Here is a 22791-nt window from a genome sequence, read left to right as displayed (position 1 = left end):
GTGCCCTCTTTTTAAGAGTCTTGCTAGACAAACTTTTAGATCTTATTTTTAATAACTCTTTTCATCATTTTAATATGCTCAGCCAGAGACCAAAGCTGCTTTCAACATTAGGCTATACATTCAGTATTTTACACTTTCATTCCTATATAAGTCAGAGTTTTCATAGCACGGGACAGATTTCCCTACAGGAGGGAACAGCATTGGCGCCTGAAGAAAATTGGGTTCACTTTCTTACTGAGTGAACGGTTTTTCAAAACTCAAAGACCAAATGTGAAGAGGGCGAGGATGGACGGGTATGGTCCGTACCTGCAAGGGGCTTTACATCTAATCCTGGAGAGAGAAACAGTTTGAACGTCAGAGCCATATGCTCTCTTCTAATAAACAGCTTTTGAAGTGCAGGGTGTTTCTGTGGAGCACACACCACCATGAGAAAGGTGGCTAAAACAAGGATCTTTTAACAAAATGCAAAAATAGAAGATTCCGGTTCCAGCACTAACAGCCTGGGTGCGGGATGGGCATAGCAGCAGTGAGCGGTTTCGGCCCACCTGGGGACCTGCCTTCAGGAGCCACGATAGCTGCTCTTTGTCTATTCCCAGAAACCACTGCAGTGAACCCCAGTTGTGGGAGGGAAGTGGGGTGTTGGGTAGGAAAGACAGAGTCACTGCAGGCATTTGGGGTACTCCGAGTGACACCAGGATGCATACTCGTGGTTCCACTTGTCCTTAGGTAACACTGAATGAAGACAAATATTTAACACAAAGATTCGGAGCAAGAGAGGCTTAGCTGGGGTGGGTGATTACCTGTGTCACTCATTAAGGTAAGAGGCTGTCTCTGCAGAAGGCCTGAACTGAATCACAGCAAACTCGAGTTGCTTAGAAAGGCGTCTGTGATAAAAACAAGGATGGAAATGGTTATCGAATGCCAGTGATTTTCACTCATCAAGAAACAGCCTCCCAGGAAGACACCCATCCCCTCCTCTGACTTGTGTATGCTTCCTAAAGCCCAGAAATTAACATCTGCTGTCTGTGGAGGGGCAGCTTCTCTTTAGTATGGAGCTGGGACGGCCAGTGCAGGCTGCTGAGCTCCTCCCAGACCTCTCACGCCTCACATGGCACCTGTGAAGTACGCCCCTAACCCTTGTGTTTCCCTGCCTTCCACCCACACACACCCTTTGCCTAGCACTGACACTAATTTTAAGTCTTGTTTGCGGGCTGATTAACACATTCAGTGTTAATCAGTGAACGGCATTTACTTTTGACTTTACTGACTTTTTATTTTGATGCATTTGTTTCCTTCAATTTTATGAGGAAGTTTTTTCTATTTTGATTAGTATTTACTCATTATATAAAATAATGACCTTATGATATTTACATACACATAAGTCATGGAACCAGTGCTGAAATTTTTGGGTTTTTTGCCTTTCAGCACTTTTTTCTATATGTATCTTTCAGCTTTCTATTTTGACATAATTTCAGCAAAGCCACAAAAGTAGCACAGTTTCCATCTGATACTCATCAGTTCTCATCACCAACATTCTAGCACTTCCCATAGCACAGGGTTGTTATCCAGAGTGTCTGTGTGTGTTTCAACAAAGCAGAAAGTGCATGTCTTGTTTGCTGCTTTCTACACTTAACATGACAGCATAAACTTTCATATCATTTTAAATTCTTCATAACAATGGGGCTCAGCAGTTAAGAGTGCACATTGTTCTTGCAGAGGACCCAAGTTCAGTTCCCAGCACCTCATCTGGTGCCTCACAGCCTCTGTAACTTCCGCTCAGGATCTACTGCCCTCTTCTGGTTTCCGTGGGTACTATATCCTCATGCACATACCCATACAGATATACACATAATTAAAAATAAAATAAGTTCAATGCATATATTACTTAACTGTTTCCATGCTACTGGATACTGGGACAGTTTCAAAGATTTTGTTGTTGAAAACACTCATCCATAACTTCTATGAAATCTAATTTCATAGGCCAGAAGTGGTTTATCATTTAAATTACTATTTTATCTGCTATTGAAAGTGAACACTTTTGTGCTGGCCTTTTTTACTTCACTTACCGTAGGCTGTTCATGTGGCCCCTCTGCCCACATACTTATCTGAACATGTTACTTACAAGCTTGTGTAAACTATGCCTATCAAGACTACTGAGCTTTAAAACTCAAAGGTGATAATTTGTGTTTGGCATTTGCTTTTGACTGTTTTGCTATCATTTTAATAATACAAACCAATTACAGCAATTAAAAACAAAATATTTATTTTTAGTAGCAATTTGTAAATTATGCTCAGTGCTCTCAAAGTGAGATCAGCCAAACAGAAAGTGCTCAAAGATGTGATTCACAGGAATTCTAAGAATTTCTGTTCTTAAAAAGGGGTTGTCTTGTCCAAACGTGATCAAAACTGTAACAATGGCTGAGACTGCTCCGTGAGTAAAAGCACTTGCTTCACACACCCAATTCCCTGCATCAATCCCTGCAGTCCACAGCAGAAGAGAACTGATTCCTGAAACTTGTCCTTTTAATTCTTGTCCTTTGACCTCCACACAAGTGCCACAGCACACATGTGTCCATACATACATATACATACCCAATAATAATAAATAAAAATACCAAAAATAAAGTAGTCAAGGAAGGAGTCTCATTTGTAATAATGATAGCAAATCATAACCAATTAGAGAGTTCCCCAAAGGCCAGCTTGCACCATACATACTCTAGTGTTAACTTTTAGTCTTATGGGTTTATATAACCAAACTAAAATCTTATTATTTTCTGTTATTTCACACTGAAAGTTGGAAGGCTGGACTATGCTTTTGTGACATGAAATGAGCCCCAAGCTCTTGTCTGCACCTGCTTCAGCTTGGTAGTCCCTCTGCACAGAACCCTCTCTCTCCACCCTCCACACCACTAGCTGGAAAAGCCCTACCTTCCTGTTGAGCCTCTCTACTGCACCTACCCCAAATTCATCTTGATTATTGTATCCACCGCTACTTTTCCGTGTTCACCTTGTCACATTACCCTGCCTATCCGTCCCAGCTGTTGCCCTCCCCAGCTGTCAATAACCTGAAGCCAGGACTCAGACTTCTCCCTGGGGCTGGTGCCTAGCGAACTTCCTGACATGCAATTGAGCCTTGTTAATGTTTCTGAGATAAACTGTCCACAAAGTGTATAATCCACTGGGAGAGTTATTCCAAGCAAAACCTCATTTTACAAAATATACTGCTAGACTTAATTATACTTAAAGTGAGCTCACTCAAATCCAGCTCTGTCTAATGCTTTCTGTGTTGTGATGACTCAGGCCAAAGAGAACACTGTCCTCAGGCAAAGGTTAATAACCACGCTTACATTTTCTTAAAGTTTTTATATTGAAATAATTTGAAACTCACAGAAGATTTGGAAAATGGCGTGGTTTAAATTTTTGTGTCTCGGAGGAGGAGTGGATGGGGAGTGAGGGTCGATGGGAGACAGGGGGAGGGAACAGGAGGAGAGGAGGGAGAGGAAACTGTGATCTGTATGTCAAATAAATGAAAAAAGTTAATTAAATAAAAAATAAAACAAATTTTCGTGTCTCCCAAATGTAATTGCCATTTCAACAGTATTGAGAGCGGGGTAAGCCATGGTTCTATCCTCATGAACGGACGACGCTATTAGTCTGAGAGTGAGACCCTCACAGCAGGGTTGAGTCAGGCTCTCTTGACCACCTCCCTCTGACTACTTCTTCACCCTCCTCCACGTGGTGATTTCTGCATGTTATATATGCGAAAGTCTGGCGAGACACAGACCCTCCCTCTTGGACTTCTCGGCTTTCAGAATTGCGAGTCAGGAAGTCTCAGCTCCTTGTCCATGATGCAGCTGTGGTAGCTGCTACATGCCTTTCAATCACGTTCAACAAAAGTCACCACTTCCACTACATGCAATTAATGTCTTGCCACATGACCATGTGCATCCAAACACATGGTAACACACTAGCACACACAATAAAACACAGCACACTAACATGTACATACAAACACTAATATGCACACTATACTAACCCACAAGCACATACTAAATGTATTAACATATACACATGAGTAAAAGCATGCAGGACACAAAACATTTCCTGAGCTATTTCATAGTTACATCCAGAACTTTTTTTTTTAATCCATATATACTTCATTTCCTAAGGACAAGGCCATCCTCATGCATAGCATTTGTCTAACCCAGGAAGTTAACATCATACAATACACATATCCAGTGCACAGTCTGTGTTCACGTGTCTGTAGCAGTTTCAATAAGGTCCTTTGTCAAAATTTTCTCTGATCTTGATCTAAGCTTACACATGACATGCAGCTGTCATGTGTTCTCAGTCTCCCGCATCTGGACTAATCTTGCATACTTCATTTTTAATAACACTGAAAAATTCCAAAGCAGCCAGGTAGTTATTTTGAAGAATGTTCCTTTTGCCCTGATATCTCTACTTGATTGTATTCAAACCATGTGTTTTCACTAGGAGTACTGAATGAATAATGTTAAACATTTCTTAGCTCTTGACAACAGAAATCACTGAGGTTACTAAATTTGACCCACCCACAAGGTGATAGTGGTCGGGTTTCTCCACTGTAAAGGTACGACTTTTTGCTTTTTAATAAGCAATCTTTGGTACATACTTGGATAACATGTAAATACATTATTCTTTAAGTTTAGCATCTGTCAGATGGTCTCTTGTGTCAATAGTTCCAAAATGGCTGCAAAATGGTGACTGTCAACCTTCCAAGTTCCATCTACATTTATCACTCCATACAATCATTCATTTTCCCCAAAGTTCCCCTATCTTGTGACTTTATTCTTTGTGTGTCAATATCTGAGACTTTGTAAGGAAGTTATTTAAAACTATTTTTAAACATCATCACAGTTTTCCTCAGTTTTGCATTACCAATACTGCATGTTAAGAACCCAGTGCTCACATATGCTATTACCAACTTAATCACTTTCTACTTCACACAACTTTGATAGTAACTTCTTGTTCTTGCTTCAAAACTCTAATTATAACCTAAGACTAGACCTGTCTTATTGCAATACTAACTACCCAGTCCTGAAAACCGACGCCTGCTAAGAATCTTGAGAGTGTGCCTGTCTTAGTTAGGGTTACTATTGCTGTAACAAAACACCACTATCAAAAAGCAAGTTGGGGAGGAAAGAGTTTATTTGACTTATACGTTCACATCACTGTTCATTATTGAAGGAAGTCAGGATAGGAACTCAAACAGGGCAGGAACCTGGAGGCAGGAGCTGATGCAGAGGCCATGGAGGGGTGCTGCTTACTGGCTTGCTCCTTATGGCTTCTTCAACCTGCTTTCTTATAGAACCCAGGACCACACCCCAGGGATGGTCCCATCCACAATGGGCTGGGCCCTCCCCATCAATCACTTATTAAGAAAATGACCAACAGGCTTGCCTACAACCCAGTCTTACGGAGGCCTTTTCTTAATTGAGGTTCCCTCCTCTCAGATGAACCTAGCTTGTGTGAAGTTGACATAAAACTCTCCAGCATGGTGCCTCTATCTCATTTTTTGTTGTTTCATAGTGTCTTGAAGAATATGGAAAATTTAGACTAATTCTATAATTTGAGGGCCACTAGTTCAATTCCACATGCAGGTAAGAATCAAAATCCTTCGTGAATGACTGATCTTAATTGTAATGAAAGAAGCTACCTTAACTTTCCAGAATTTAGAGACCTTTTATTTTACTATTAAGCAACCACTATGCTAAAAAATAATTTAGGCTATTTTGTACTAATATTGAAATATTTCTAAAGCACTTATTTCTGAAGTTCTATTTTTAGTGACTGATCCCAAACACACAGTTTCACCAAGTCAAACAACCAAGCAGAACATGTCCTTCCATCTAAAGAGGGTTAATGAAAATTCACACTTCAAGAAACCGTTCACCAGTGAGATCAAAAAATGGCCAGCATCAATTGCATACAGCAAGACTTGTAAACTATGGCTTCCCGGGTCACAGACCTTCAGGGCAAAGACCTTGGTGATTACAGGCAGCTCGGTGCTGTCACTTTGCAAATGAAGACACTGAAGTGAGGAGGCACGGCGGAACCTGAGCACAGTAGCAGGGCAAGCAGATAAGGATGACACATTAAGGAAAGATGCAAAGATGCAAACATAAAGTCAATGATCTGGAAACCACAGGCCCACAGTGTTACTACAGGCTGGCCAGGCTGCCTAGCTCCTCAGATTCACATTCTTCCTCCCTACCTGCATCGTAAGAGGACTACAATTAAACATCATTCCTGTCATCGTCTGCTTCTCTAGGCATCCAAACACATGTGCACCAATGTTCATGGCCTCATTAGTCACAGTGACCCACCCAGATATCTATCATCTGATGAATGGATAAGCAAGACACGGCACAGCCACATGATGCATACCACTTGGCCACGAAAAGGAATGAAGTCCTAGCACCTGCTGCCTTGTGAATGAATTATACCGAGTGAAGAAAGTCGGACACGAAAGGCCAGGGTATGTGATTCCATTTACATTGTATTCCCAGAAGAGATGAATTCATAGAGACAGAAGATGGTTTACTGGTTTCCAGAAGATCACCAGGATGGATCAAGCTGACCATACACAGATGAGGGTGTTTTCTGAAGATCATGAGAACAAGCCAGAACTGTAGGCTGGTGACAGCTGCAACCTGTGAGTATACCGGAAGATACTCACAAGTGTGTGCTCTCTAAAGGGCTCAAGTAATCAAACCTACAGTAGGGGATATTACATCAATACAAACACTATTCTCAAGACAAGAGACTGGTTAGTAGGGAAGGCAGACTAATTAGGGCAGGGACTGGTAGTCCACAGCTGGCTAGCATAGACAGCAAAGATGGAGAAAGGGGGAAACACCCACCATGCGACTGGGAATGAAGCATACAGGAGTTGCTGATATCAGAACAGAGGGCAGGAGAAGCAAAGAGAGAGATGAATCATTACCTAGACACTCCCAACTGGAGGAAGAATTAATTTCAAGAAGAAATAAAGTATACAAATATGGACACATTAGCCCTGAGGGGTCCATGCCCCATCTAGATAGTTCTCTGTTAAGAAACTACTTTCTAGGCATATTATTTTAATTGACATGCATTTACATTTACCATGTACAAAAGAGATATGCTGTTAACAACCCAATAGGGTGGTTGTAGGAACAAAATTTGGAAATTCACATAATATTCTTAACTAGTTCCTCAAACACAGCAAATCCTCCATCAGTTTTCTATCACCGTGCTATGCTACAAACACTGCCCCGTCACTTCTTTATTCCGTATGTGGCATCTCTGACCCTCCTCTGTAGCACTTTCAGATGCTCAGCCCACTCCAGAGCAGAGGTTTTGTACAAAGTTTCTGGCCCTCAAAATTTGCTCACAACTGCTGTAATCTGAATTGGACCAAGAGAGTGGAGCCTGAATGGCTGAAAACAATACCGGGATCCCTTAGGCGGACAAGCATTGTTCTGTGGTGGACCGGCACATTAGGCTCCAGCACAGCATGATGACTTCCTTATTAAAAGCGTCCAACTCACTTCCCTCTAATTCTTTCTCCCTTAGCATCCTGCAGCCCTTAATTTTATTTCCCCAAGCTTTCGCTCCCCCAGGAACAGAACATGCTGACATGCCAACAGGCACATTCTCATCTACTTGGCAGCCTAATTTCCCTATCCAGTCTGTAAATGGATGCTCTGGTCCATAATCAGACTCCCGTAAACTTGGTTAGAAAGAATCAATTTGCATGGGTCTGTTAACCTCTGCATGACCATGGTAAGCCTGTTTCTGAGGCTGAGCAAAGATGTCCCCTGGGGAACAGCACACACACTGTGGCACCAGGCTGGAATCGGTCCTTCAGATATGATAGGACACTACTTCACAGAGTTACGGTGAATATTAAAGAGTAAATAGACAGTAAAGGGCCCAGAATATTTTAGAATCTCAGTAATGCTCCTTTTTGTTTTCTTAAATCACATGTTCCGGCGTCATTTCTGTTGCTGTGAATAAACACTCTGACAAAAGACAACTTAGAGAGAAGGATTCTTTCATCCTACAACTCCAGGTCATAGGCCTACAGCAGACAACTCAGGGATTTCAAACAGCTAGCCATCTCATCCACCGTCAAGAGTAGAGAGAATGAATGCACGCTCGCTCGCTTGTGCTCAGCTCCACTTCTCCACTCTTACACAGTTCAAGACCTACTGCCTACAGAAGGGTACTGCCACAGTGGGCTTTTTCCCACATGAACTAGGACAATCCCCCCACAGACATTTGCCCAAATGTCACCCCGAGCTTGACAATATCACTGAGACTTCCTCCCCAGGTGACTCTCGGCTGTGTCAAGCTGACAAGGCTAACTAGGGCACCATGTATGGAAGCTTCCCAAATGAATGGAAGTGTTCCAGAATGTTCCTCACACTGTTTCACACTCTTCTAATCCTCCTCCTTCACAAAGGGTTTCCTTCCCGATGTTTTCTGTTCAGCCATGTAGCTGCCTTGTAGCATTAGCTGTCTGCAGAGTCTGTCCCTCAGTAAGACCTCAGAGAAGGTGTCAGTGCCTGTGAAAATGTGCTTGGGAATGTCTTTCTATCATGCAGGGTGATCTACTCACACAGCCTGTGGTCGTCACATAGTCTTTCTCCACGTCTGTTTCAGTGGCCACCAACTGCGACTCAGCAGCCTGCCCTGCAGTGTCTCTGGCGGGCCCTGCATCTCTAGCAGTCTGTATTCACCATCACATCCCTAGACATGCCGCCATGGAGGCACTACTGGCATTAATGCTGAATGGCTGAAAATACGTATATGAACACAATACTTTGCTCACAAACCTCATAAATAAGCCAAATTTTACAATAAAGAAAGCAGAGATAAGTCGGTAACTATACAAAACCACTTAAAGTTCTACTTTAAGGCAAGATGATAAAAAAAGTTTACCATCCACAGGTTAAGAGCAAGATTCTGGGTGGACATTCTGTGAGTCACCATCAGAGGGAATACCACAACCAACTGGTTAAGAAATGGAATACTTTTCATGTACTAAATTTCCTGGCTGGCTTCTTTTTTCATTGTCATTCTCTTCTCTTACTCTTACTGCTCAGAAAGCTGTGTTTACAGTGGTTAATTCAACCAATCTGTCCGTGCTGAATTTCTATAGTTCTGAAGAAATGATGGCACCTGTCAACCGTCACTATAAGCTTGGAAGAATATCCCACTTGAGGCTCTGGGATTCTGTGGTGCCCCTAACTTTCCACCACACCCATTACACAGTTGTGGGTAGATAGTGCTTGTTAACAGTAACTCTCCATTCCTTTCACTTTTGTGAATAAATGCTTAAAGATTCAAGATTTCTGAAAATTCTATTTCAATGTATCACTGTCGGCACATAGATGATAGCCTAAAAATTAACATTGCCACATTGTGAATGAAAAAAATGGCTTTCAGAAATATTTCATTGTGTTTTCTAATAAAGCCCATGTGTTTTCCAGAAAAAAAATGCCTGGGGTTTGCCATAACCTGAATGGCATGGGAGCACTAGATGGAGATGATATTGATGACATGTTGGTTTCCAATCTTTTTATTTGTCTGTTTTAGAGAAATATTATAGACTCATAAGTGGGAGTCTAAGAGAAGAGACGACAACAGGGGAGGAGAGAGCAGGTGGGAGAGAAGAAAGAGAAGAGAGGGAAAGAGAGCGCCTGTATGTCAGAAGGGTTTTCTTATCTCGGGAGAAGAAGCCTTACTGGAAGGGCAGACAAGACAGTGAGACAGGTGGGAACAGGAACTTGCAGCTTAACTTCATACCTTATGATCCAACAACCTCGCCTCTCCTGTGGCTCTTCACTACAGCCCCAGTTCCTGGATGTCTCCTGTTGAGAGTGCTCTGGTGTCTGTTAGGTTAATGTTCACATTCTGCACATGAATAGGACCCACGCTAGCCAGGATATGACGAAAATGAGCACATCAACAGGAAAGAGGCTATGGCTTGTATTCACCCCAGTCATGTGCAGCTGTGAGACCAGGTCAGGAACATCACACTTTCATGTACACAGCCCGTGCCCAGCACCGATCACTTAGAATGTGCACCATTTACTTAGAAATTCAATAAGTATGAAAAGCATTTTGTTACATATAAAATAATATAAGACTATTAGTTTGCTAGTATTAGTTCAATCCACTAATATACAATATTTGATCAGTGAATAAAACATTATGAACCCATTTTCCAATCTAGATTACTAAAACTTGAGGCCAATGGATGGTTCAGTGAGTAGTCACTTGCCACCGAACGTGACGACCTGCGTTCAATCAAGTCCCACATAGTGGAAGGAAAAGACTGACTCCCACAGGATGTCCTCTGACCCCCATAAGTACACCATGCCACATATGCACACACACACATAAATACAAATTGAAGATACTGTAAATTACTAGAACTTGGTTATATACTAGTATGCTCTCACAGCTCATGAATAAACAATAGCCATTCACAGAGTGTCCGCTATGAGTCACACAATGTGCTAAGGTCAGTAATAAACTAAAACATAATCACTATCCTCAAAAATTATACAAACTATTAGTGAAGGAAATGTGATAACTATTCTAAAAAGTTTGTGTGATTGGCATCTCAAATGTCCTTTTAGGTTTGACTCCATATTTTTGTTTGTTTGTTTCTTCCTTAGTAGTAAAAGTATGGGTGATTCTCCCCTGAGGAAGTCATACCCCCACCTAGGTATATCCAACTGTATTCTGAGCACCTCTTTTTCCCCTAACCCTTTTGTCTGTATTAAAATGTCTTTAATAAGATCTCCAACTCTATAGTTGTGATTACTTCTGCAGACAATGTTCTACTCCGAGTGTTGCAGGAGTTGTATCTGGCTCCCTGAGCATGGGTATAAGTGTTACAGCACTGAGGGAAAAGGCTTCCCCTATGGAAGAGTTGCAGCTCTGAGGGGAAATGTTTCCCCAAGAGAAGTTTGCAGCCCTGAAGGGAAAGGTATCCTGGCAGCTGGGAGCCAAGGAATACTACAAAGTCACATTGCACAAGAAACCTCACACAGGAGTTTTATTGGGAGAGACGCAAGAGGGTGGCTTCTTCTGCTCAGGTGAGGAGCAGTAGGGAATTGAGCAGAAGGCAGGTTTATATAGGGTTTCTTGCAGGCCGAGTCTTCCAGAGTGGAGATGACCAGGGTGGGAATTAGTGGGATTTCAAGGCAAGCCCAGGGATTGGTGGGTTTGGGGGCTCAGAGACTGGTGGGTGCAGGGGTTCAGGCATTGATGGGTATAGGAACTCAGGAATTTATGGGTGTAGGGACCCAAGGATTAGTGGGTATAGAGGTTCAGGGACTGGTAGGTTTTCAAGCTCAAGGACTGATGGTTTTGGGCTCAGGGATTGGTGGGTTTGGGGGCTCAGGGACTGGTAGGTTTGGGGGCTCAGGAATTGGTGGGTTTGGGGCCTTAGGGATTGGTGGTTTTTTGAGCTCAGGGATTAGTGGGTTTTCAGGTTCAGAAATTGGTGGGGGTGGTGGTGAGTTTTCAAACCAGGAAGTAGGCTCAAACCTTTCACCCTACAATGGGGGCTGAGTGCTGTTTACTGCACCACACACCTGAACTTGCCATAGTCTAGTCACACTGGACACTGCAAGTATTTCAAGTGAAAAAGAATACCTAATTTGAAAGAATTCAAGTGTTTGCTGGAGAGATGCTCAGCGGTGAGGATGCTTGGTGCTTGAGGACACAAGTTCAATTCTCAGCACCCATGTCAAGTGGCTTGTAACTGCCCATAACTCTAGACACAGGGGATCCAAAGCCCTCTTCTGGCCTCAGCACACTTGTGGCATATACATATTCACACACACATAAATAATAAAGTCATTTTAAAAAAATCAACCAATGAAATAACCCCAGGTGTATGAGTCCGAACTGCAGACATAAAAGAAACATGAAAAATCCAGATAAAAGATAACTCCAGCAGCAAATTCCAATAAAAAAGATCACATGAAATGCCAAAGGATTCAAAGGCATAAGGCTAAAAGGGTTTAATGAAATCAAACAGGATACAAATCAATTCCTAACTGAATTTGAAATAAATACAAATAAACAGCTGAATGAAATAAAGAAATCAATGCAGGATATTAAAGAATAATTCAATATAATTTGAAAAAGTCAAATTGAAATTCTAGAAATGAAAAGCTCATTAAGCCAAGCAAAACACTCCCTGGAAAGCCTTGCCAATAGAGACGATGAAGTGGAAGACTGAATACCAGGGATGGGAAACAAAGATGAAAGAAGTGTGCACAGACATATGAGCTCTACGGGACACCATTAAAAGATCAAATTTACAAATCACAGAATGGCAGAAGGGGAGTGTTGTGTAACAGTTTCCTCCAAGATTGAATCACTCAGTTCCTCAGGGAAGCTCCTTAGGCAGGAAGGTAAACAACTCAAAACAGCTTCAGAAGTCCCTGAAACTGACCAGAGTCAATAAGCCCCGCCCTCCCAGAGTAAATAAGCTCGCTGCTGAGAGTCATACTCAGAGAGCCAAGCTGCAAAGTCAGGAAGCCAAATTGTCCAGAAGACTCCAAGGCCAGACCAGCTGCCTGAGGAAAAAAAAGCAAAAACCATCTGAGATGCCTTAAAGAGGTTTAGACCAACTGAGTCACTTGGAAAGGACACTCTCCAACCCACTGAGATGCCTGCAGGCTGTGTGGTACGCTCTAGGTTTCTAGCTTTGTGAGCGGGCACCCATGCTGGGGTGGACTCTGGTGATGCAGCTGTCTTTGAATCATTTCTGCTTCTGTAAGTGATGCCTAGCCCATATTCCTGTAAGTAACCCCAATAAAACCCCAATAAAATTGGTTCACCAAGTTGGGCTTTGGTGGTATCCATACGTTGGTCTATCGTGGGCTCCCAACCTGGGGTGAGTAGGTACATGTGGGGTCTCCCCGGGAGAAGTCCTGTCACACAATAGGGAGGAAGTTTGGGTTGAAGACACAAATAATATTCAGTAAAATCAGATGAGTCCCCCATATCTAGGGGAAGAGATGACCACCCTGATCCAGAAGGCATTTAGAACACTAGACAAGTCAAGAAAAGAACTTCCCTATGCCATACTATAGTTAAAACACTGGAGAACAATGAAAAGGTTTGAAAGCTGGTAGAGAGAGGAATTAAGCCACATACAAAAGGTAAACTATCAGAATTCCATCATATTTCTCAACAGAAACCCTCAAAACAAGGATAGCATGAGGTGATATATTCAAGACTCTGAAAGACAATAACTGTCAACCCTTATTATTATTTCCAGCCAAACTATCCATCATAATTTAAGGATAATGAAAAATATTTCATGATAAACACAAGCTAAAGGAATTCAGGGCCACTAAGCCAGAACTGCAGAAAATATTTGAAGGGACTCTCTGCACTTAAGAGGAGGTTGAACATATCCATGATACTGAAGAGTAAATCACACTAGAGGAGTAGTAAAATAAGAGGAAAACACCAAATACTACAAAATTACAGAAATTAATTCACACCTATCAGCAATGATTTTGAATGTGACTGGTCTCAGTTCACCACTCAAGAGATACAGACTAGCAAGTTGGGTTTTTGAAAGCATCTCCATCAGTTTGTTGCCTCCAATACAACACCACTGCTGTGGGAATTCGTTCCGCCAATGGCTTTGGGGGTACAAGCCCTAGAGCGTGGCTTTCTAACTGTGTATGTGACCCCTTAAGAGTGGAGGGAGTCGAGTGGTGTGCTCTCTCTTGGGTGATGAAGACCAGGTCAGGCAGCGTGAAGCAGTGTGTGATCAGTCCCCAGCTTTCCAAGGACTCTGCAACTGGACTTACCATATCCTGTATTCATAAGTGTATTTCCCCATTTCATATCTCAATAAATCCCTGATACCCACTAAACAGACTTATATACCACCCCAACAAAGACAGACACAATCTTAGAATAAAGAGCTGGGAAAAAGCAATCAGGGTAAATAGAACTAGAAATCAATTAGATGTGTCTGTTCTAATGTCTGCTAAAACAGGTAACAAGCCAAAATTGGTCAGAAGAATTAGAAGTCTCTTCTTAATAATTAAGGGGACAATCCAGCAAGAAGATATTACAGTTCTGAACAGCTTTTCACTGAACACTGGCAAATCCTTGCACCATCTAACCAAACGGGAGAAAGAGAGACAGAGACAGAGACAGAGAGACAGAGACAGAGACACTAATTAATAAAATCAGAGGTGAAAATGGAGACATTCATAAATTAACAGGACATGCCATAAAAAGTTACATCCCAGGACTGGAAAGATACCTTAGTGGTTAAGAGCATTTGCTGCCTTATAGAGGACCCAAATTCAGTTCCTAGCACCCACATGGCAGCTTACAGGAGTAGTAATTTCAGTTTCAGGGCATACAACACACTCTTTTGGCCTCTGTGGCATGGTCAACATACATACATGAAGGTAAAAACACTCATATGAAAATAAATAAATAAATCTTTTTAAAACTTACATCTTAATAAATTGAAAAATCTGAAATAAAGACATTTATTTGTAGACAGAAATGGCCCACAAAAGTTAAGTGGAAACAAAAACTTAAACAGATTTACGGTAAACGATGAGACTGAAGCAGCAATGAAAAGGCGTTGTCCAGCAATAAAAATCCAGACCCAGACAGACTTGTGGCTGAACTCTCATCAGACCTTTCAGAGAAAAGGCAGAGCTTCTCAAGCTACTCCACAAAACAAAACGGGCAGGAATGCTACCAAACTCACCTCAGGAGGCCAATATTAGCACTCTAACACCAAAATCAGATAAGGCCATAGACAAAAACTAAAATTATAGACAGTCTCTTGACTAATTATAGATGCAAAATTTCTCTATAAAAATAATTACAAGATGAATTTAACTGCACATAAAAAATACTATCAGGTTGGCTTCATTCCAGGCGTTCAAGACAGTTAAGCACACACAAATCAATACCGTAATATATCACATAAATAGAGTCAGGGACAGAAATCATATGACCAATTCAACTGACACAGAAAACACATCTGACAAAGTCCAACATCCCGCCATGGTAAAATCCCGGAAGGATGTACTAATAAAAGTTAACATACCTCAGCACAATAAAGGCTATACATGAGATGACTATGGCCACCATTACACTAGATTTGAGGAAACATTGCCACTAAAATCGGGAGCAGGACGAGGATGCCCACGCTCTCCACTCTTAACCCATACAGTACTTGAATTCTTAGCTACAGAAATAAGAGAATAGCAAAAGGAACACAAAGAGGAAAGGAAGGTGCCAACATACATCTACAGTTAAAGCTATTCAAGAGTCAACAGAAAGCTCTCGGAACTGATCAACACTTTCATAAAAGGAGCAGGATAAAATGTTAACCTATACAAATACGCTGAGAAGAAAACAATATCTTTCACAATAGCCTGAAAAATACATGATTCCTCAGGACACACCTAACCCAGAAAATCAAATGTGTCTACAATTAATTTTAAAATGCCAAAAAAGTGAAGACTCTAAAGGATAGAAAGATCTCCTGTGCTCATGGGTTGAGTCTTAATACTGTAAAAAATGGCTGTATTATTGAAAACAATCTATAGATCCAGTGAGATTCCCATCAAAACTACAATGTCATTCCACACAGAAAAGAAAAATCAATCCTAAGATTCATAAGGAAGCACAAAGGACTCCAGACAACCAAATCAACCCTGAGCCTGAGCAAGGAGAACAGAGCAGGCTGAGTGTGTGCTGTGCTCATAGAGGACCCAGTTCAGTTCCTAGCACCCATGTAAGGAGACTACCAGATCCAGAGCATCAGATGCCCCTGGCTTCCAGGGGCACTTGCACTTGTATGCACACACTCACACACAGACACACTCACATGCAGACATGCACACTAATTTAAAATAGTAAAAATATAAATATAACTATACCAGATTTCAAGTTATACTACAGAGCCATCACAACAAAAACAGAATTGTACAAAATAGACACACTTATCGATGAAGTAGAAATGAAGAAAAAGCTATGTCACTTAATTTTAGGGCAGATGGTAAAGAAACACTTTGAAGAAAGATTCTCTGATAATTTGGTGCCTGAAAAATTCCATGTCCACATTAGAAGAATGAAACTAGATCCCTATCATTCTCTCATGAAAAAAAAACAAAACTCCAAATGCATCAAAAGCCTTAAGGTACAAACAGAAATTTTGAAACAGCTGGGGAGACAGTAGGACAGGCACTGGGAGATGCCGATGTAGGTGAGGATGCTCTGGACACAGTCACTCAGGAGATAGCGACTTAATTGACAAGGGGCACTTCATGAAATTAAAAATCTCTGCACAGCAAAGGAATTAGCTGAGGAGAGGTGGTCTATCAAATGGCAGAAAAGTCTTCACTATTCATGTGATGGAGGATCAGTATCTAAATTACACAAAGATCTAAAAATCTAAATAAAAAAATCAGGCAACCTGGTCAATAAATGAATGAAATGACCAAATAAAAGTCTTCAATAAACATAAACATTTTTTAAAGTTCAACCTCACTCACCAACAGAGAATTATGAATTAAAACTACATTGAGATTCTTGCTGTCTGAATTATAGTTATTAAGGAAACAAATAACAAATGCAGGAGAGGATTTAGAGCAAGGGGGATGCTTATAAGGTGCTGGGAGTGTAAACTGTGTCAGCCAATATGGAGATCAGTGTAGAAATTCCTTAAAAACCTTCGCATAGAACTACCATGTGGCCCAGGTAGGCCATTCATGTGTTATTTACTCCAAGGACTCTGAGTCAACATATCACAGAGATACATGCATAGCAATGCTTATTTCGGCACTATTATAATAACTAAGTTATGAAGCCATCCTTGGTGTCCTTCAACAGAGAAATGGATAAAGACATGATATGCACACACAATGGAACTGTATTCTGCCACAAAGAACGACGGCCACAAAGAACAAAATTACGCCAGATGAAAATAAAAAACTGAATGCATCTGGAGATTGTCACACTAAGCAAATTAAATCAGTCTCAGACAGATGCCATAAATTTTCTCTCATTTGTGAATTCTAGATTGTATATAGATGCATAAAATAGGTACACATATGTATGACATGAAAGTAGAAATTAAACTACCTATGGCAACTGAGGGACCAAACAAGAAAAGAAAACAGGACAGCATGGGGGACAAGGGAGGAATAGGTTCAATGTATTGTGAATGAAAATTCCTGAACAGAAGCTGTGTCTGGCTGAGAAGAAAATCTGGAAAGAGTCCATGCTGCACAGATTGATGGACCAACCGAAAGAAATTTCAGTGCTGTGGAGAGACTGGGGTTTTGTAGGCTCAGAGGCTAACTGCTTTATGTCGGGCCAGCGTTAGCCTTCTGGAACAGCCATCCCCTGCCCCATTCTGCATCTGACCTAACACCTCATGATAATGAATAAAAACCTCTTAGAAGCTATTGACTTAGCAGAACACTAGCTTCTGCCATCCAAGAGCTTAGAATGTCATCAGACAGCATCTTGGGCCTATAGAACCATCCCCCTACCTCAGTTTACCTGCCTCTCTGGTGTACCCACAGTATATTTTAAACTTGTCTTGATTTGACTTTTTTCACACTTTAAAGAAAGCTATAATGCTTCGTGAAACTGCTTCTATGCTGAAACATGGAATTTGGGGTAACTTAATCTGTGTTCCTGGGCCATGGTCATTCAATGGCTCCAGAATAAACCATCTCTTGTTCTCTTTATGAAGAGAGCTGTGGATTTTACATTGACAGTTAATTACGTACTTGTATGAAAATGTTCTTATGAAACCTAGTGTTGTACACAATGAAAACATAGCAGTAATATTTAAATGAGTACTCTAGAGCTTCCTCCAACAGATTTTTGATAAAGATCATTCAAGACTTCTAATTGCTGATTTTCTAATTAATTTTCTGGGGATAATATTGCCAAAGATAAAATGTTCTGGTTATTTTATTATAAAGATAAATAGGTTACTTTCTATGATTTCAAATTGTCTAAAAACCAGCTGAGATATCACATTGCACTCAAAACCACAGAAGTGGCTCCTTTTTTAAATACCAAACTAGTTTAATGTTTTTACAAGTAGTATATTATTTTTAGATAGTCACTTTTTCTTTGGGTATTTGACAAATTACATATCTAATTAGAGATATTTTTACAGAATATATAAATAGGTTTATATTTAATAATAAAAATGACAAACTAGCCCAGTAAAACAGGCCAAAGGATTTGAATAGACATTTATGGTAGGTACATTTCCTATCCCATGACAGATATATATTCACAAGCACACAAATTGATATTGACCACAGAGGACTGCAAGTCAAATATAAACTGAGATAATATTTCAGACTCTTGGGGTGGCCATCACCAAAAGAAAAGACAATGGACATAGGTGTGATGGGGCAAGACCGAGACCCTCGTACATTGCTTGTGGGAGTGTAAAGTGCCACAGCCATTTTGGAAAACACTTTTTCAGATCCTCAAAAACAAAAAAAAAGTAAATATGAGCCAGGTGTGGTAGTGCACACCTTTAATCCCAGCACTTGTGTAGGCAGAGGCAGGTCTCTGTGAGTTCAAGGCCAGCCTGGTCTACATGGTGAGTTCCAGGACTGTAGAGAGAGACCACAAAGTAAATATAGAGACTAGAGAGGTGGTTCAGTGATTAAAACACTTGTCATTATTGCAGAAGATTGGGGCTCTGTTTCCAGCACCCACATGGCCGCTCACAACTGTTTGTAACTCCAGTTGTAAGATATCCAATGCCCTCTTCTAGTCTCCAAGAGCACTGTGTGCACATCACACACACACACACACACACACAGAGAGATGAAACACTCATACACATAAAATAAAAGAATAAATAAATCTTTTTAAAGCAAATATAGAGTTACCATAATAGCCAGTGATTCTTGTTTTTAGCATATACCCAAAAGTCACGAAATACGTAGTCATAGGAGTATGTGCAAATTTGTTCATAGAAACATTATTCATAATAGTTAAACTGTGGAAACAACTTCCTGCAATCAACTGATACATAAACAAACAAATTCTGGTGTATTTCTACACCGTAGGATACTACATAGCTATGCAAAGTCAACATAATATCCAAAGTACACCCATCTATACAGACAAAAATAAGCAAACCTGCCCCAAGTCTTAGGCAATACAGTGTTGACAATTCCCCAGCCTATGACTATCCTAAATGAGCAATTAAATTGGACTCTTTAAATAGGTAAATGGTACAATATGCTCATTATAGTTTTAAAAGCAGATTTTCTACCAGTTAACTTCTACGGATTTTTAGGTAGTTTCTCTTTGCACACAAAACTGTGTCTGTGGTGGACTTAGTCTCCACTTTTTCATGCCCAAGATTGAGCAACGGCCTCAAGAGACAGAGACATCTCCATTCCCCTCAGACAGGTCCCTGCAGAAAATGTTCATTGGTCATCTATTATATCAACAAGCAAGCTGACATCTTCCCTGGATTTCTAATTTCATTCCACTTCATATGCATGACTCGTGTGCAGTAACCAACACAGAAATTAAGCTGACAAGTTGTGTACTCATTCTTAGTTAGCTATCGTTGACGTACAAATTCTAACGAGGCTAAAATTACCTCTGATTAAAAAATGCTCTCCCTAAGATCTATGCATCTCTGGGCTAGTGCCGCACTCTGCTAACTGTTTAGTGGCCTCCAACAGAACACATGTCAGTCTCAATTCCACGGATCACTTTCATCTGAAGGCTTTTTTCTGCATGATCCAAATTTACCAAATCAAAATGTGTCCTTTGTAATATAAAAAAATGGATAAATCAATTATGTGTGATTATACATGGATTTCACAGCATACTTTCAGAGGTTATTATTAGTAAATTTATTGGCAAAAGAAAGGCAAGAAGAGAAATATTTTTATTATAAATGAGCTATGCTCAGATAATTGTTCAGATTACTCTTTTCATACTGTATTATTTTCAACAGCATTTAATTATAACTGGCATACTTTGTATGCACTGATTTCCAAACACTATCATTGTTTGTCTTCTCCCAGGAGAATGTCAGTACTGTGAGGACAGATACAAGTACTCTTTACTACTATGTCTCAAGCACCAATGGACACTACACAGTGCATGCTCAATATTGACTTGATCATTGGATTCTCAGTGAATTTAACACTGAGGTGTCATTGTTACTGGGGTGTCCCCCGACAAGACAGCAATGGCCATGAGTCGGTGAGGAGGGGGGAGATGCACCACTCTGGAGATGGGTTCAGGGACCAGCATCTGCTTTCTTGCACATGAGGAACCACTTATATAATGGAAGCCTATCAGCTGTGATTGGTTAGCATATCACCTCGGATTGGATAGTGAGCCCTCACATCACCAGGGTCTCTAGGTGGAAGGAGATGTGGAGAATGCAGACTCATCCACAGGCCAGCTGCTGGCTACTTACACTACTTCAGAATTCAGAGTTCTGTCTTCAGGAGCACCATGTGCCATGCTTCTTATTTAGAAGTGCAGTGTGCCACGCAGGGTCATGCCTCCATTTTCTCCTGTGCTGAGGAAATCTTGAAGAATCCAGCAATCATTGGCTGAATAAATTCAAAGCAAGGCCAGAGGTGTGGTAGGACACAGTTTTTTAATGGATGAGGCAACGTATTAACCCAGCATCCTTTGTTCTGGTGCTTCTCACTGGCAGCTGCCCCCTGTCCAGCAATCCTGTCCACATCTCTCTGTCCCTGGGGTGTTAGCTTGCATCTCCCATCTTGGTCATTTGCCACCGTTTTCATCCCCTCCCGGGCTTGGAGGAAGGACCCTCTGCTGAAGTGGCTGGGCCTGACATCATTTCTCTGCTGACCTCTGTAGTTCTTGGTCATGGAATCAGTCCTGGCAGCACCTCAGAGGTACAGGTACTGTGCTGTGGAAGCAGCTTCTCTGTAGAAACATTTCTCATCAGAGGGGGCAAGCTCTTTATGTTTAGCCTGATTGACCCTGTCCGGGCATTCGGGGACTTTCAGCTTCCTGGACTCTTTGAGGAAGGCTGCCAGAGCTCTGAGGAACTCCTGCTGATTAACATCCTTTACAGTAACTCCAGGCATTGGGCTGCCAGCCAGGGGAAAGCTCAGTAGCTCACATCTTTAATCCCAGCTTGGAAGGCAGACACAGGCAAATTTCTGTGAGTTCAAGGCCAGCTTGCTTTACCAACTGCTGTGGGATGGTCTGTATGTCAAATGTGTTGCTGATTGGTCAATGAATAAATCACTGATTGGTCAGTGGCCAGGCAGGAAGTATAGGTGGGACTAAGAGAGAGGAGAATTGAGAGAACAGGAAGCTGGGTGAGGGAGACACTGCCAGCCGCCATCAGGACAAGGAAGATGTAAAATACCGGTAAGCCACAAGCCACGTGGCAAGGTATAGATTAATAGAAATGGATTAATTTAAGCTGTAAGAACAGTTAGCAAGAAGCCTGCCATGGCCATACAGTTTGAAACCAATATAAGTCTCTGTGTTTACTTGGTTGGGTCTGAGCGGCTGTGGGACTGGCGGGTGACAGAGGTTTGTCCTGACTGTGGGCCAGGCAGGAAAACTCTAGCTACAACCAACCACATTTCAGACCAGCCAGGGCTACATAGTGAGACCTTGTCTCAAAATAAACAGCAACAACAAAATGCTGCACAAAGTCAAAGCAAAATCAAGACTAGCACCATGGTTCAGTGAGTAGGGTTCACTCCCACGCCTATAACCTGAGCTCAAGTCCTGGGACCCACACGGTGACAGGAGAAAACCAGCTCCTGTGCAGTGTCCTCTGACCTCCACATACATGCCGTGGCACATGCAAACACACTAAATGTAATTTGAAAATATTTCCAAATTAGAACAGCATCAAATGCTTTGAAGTGGAATTATTTGTGTCCCTCCCACTTCTTGCTGACCCATCTCCAGCGTACACAAAGAAAGTAGTGATACACTCAGCACAGTAAACAACATTTTGGGTTTTCATTTTCTGCCAACACATTATTTTAAATTTATTGCTTACTATTGCTATAATTTACCTTTAGGTTAATAGCTGTGGTAAGAAGAATTGCTAAATGATCTTATTAATAATAAAAAATAAAATCCAGAGACAGATATTGAAGTGAAAACTAGGAGATCAGGGAAGCAGAAAGAAGCCAGCCACATTCTTACCACTAGAAATCCTCAGCCAGAGAGAGGCCTACTTCCTGGATACCCACACCTGTATGCCTTTCTGTCCCTGCCATCTCACTTCCTCTCTCCACTCAGCTACATCACTTCCTGTCTGTCTGTACAGACCTCCAGACCTCCATGGTTAGTGCTGGGATTAAAGGCATGCGCCACCATGCCTGGCTCTGTTCCCAGTGTGGCCTTGAACTCACAGAGATCCGGATGAATCTCTGCCTCCCAAATGCTAGGATTAAAGGCATGTGCTACCATTGCCTGACTTCTATGTTTAATATAATGGCTGGCTTTTTCTTCTGATCTCCCAGTAAGCTTTATTTATTAGAGCACAAATAAAATATCACCACAAGCTATCAGATGATTTGTGTTGGAAAAAGTGAAAGGAAATTTTTTACTTAGAGTTGCAGGTGTCCTTACCAAGTGCCATCCTGATATAATATTTTTATTGTAAAAATGAAGGAAGGTATAAGGACAGGATGGGAAGATAAGTGTGCATGGGGAGGTGTG

General features: G+C 41.3%; 1 protein-coding gene and 1 pseudogene across 5 annotated transcripts in view; both read right to left on the bottom strand.

Moving 5' to 3' along the window:
• The window catches only part of Slc44a5 (solute carrier family 44 member 5), a 316279-nt gene that overhangs the window by 237232 nt on the left and 56256 nt on the right, over positions 1–22791 (bottom strand). For 2 of the 5 annotated variants that reach the window (XM_052730288.1, XM_052730290.1), the window contains exon 2: positions 801–884. The exons of the other annotated variants lie outside the window; for them this stretch is intronic. In XM_052730288.1, coding sequence (XP_052586248.1) covers positions 801–813 — 13 coding nt within the window. In that variant the 5' untranslated portion in view covers positions 814–884. The remainder of the gene's footprint in view (positions 1–800; positions 885–22791) is intronic. 5 annotated transcript variants of the gene reach the window in all.
• LOC128105285 (40S ribosomal protein S19-like) lies at positions 20541–21185 on the bottom strand (annotated as a pseudogene).

The sequence above is a fragment of the Peromyscus californicus genome, unplaced genomic scaffold (genome assembly GCF_007827085.1).
Source record: "Peromyscus californicus insignis strain IS unplaced genomic scaffold, ASM782708v3 Scaffold_9__1_contigs__length_137607984, whole genome shotgun sequence".
NCBI lineage: Eukaryota > Metazoa > Chordata > Mammalia > Rodentia > Cricetidae > Peromyscus > Peromyscus californicus.
This window is presented reverse-complemented; position numbering and strand designations above follow the sequence as displayed.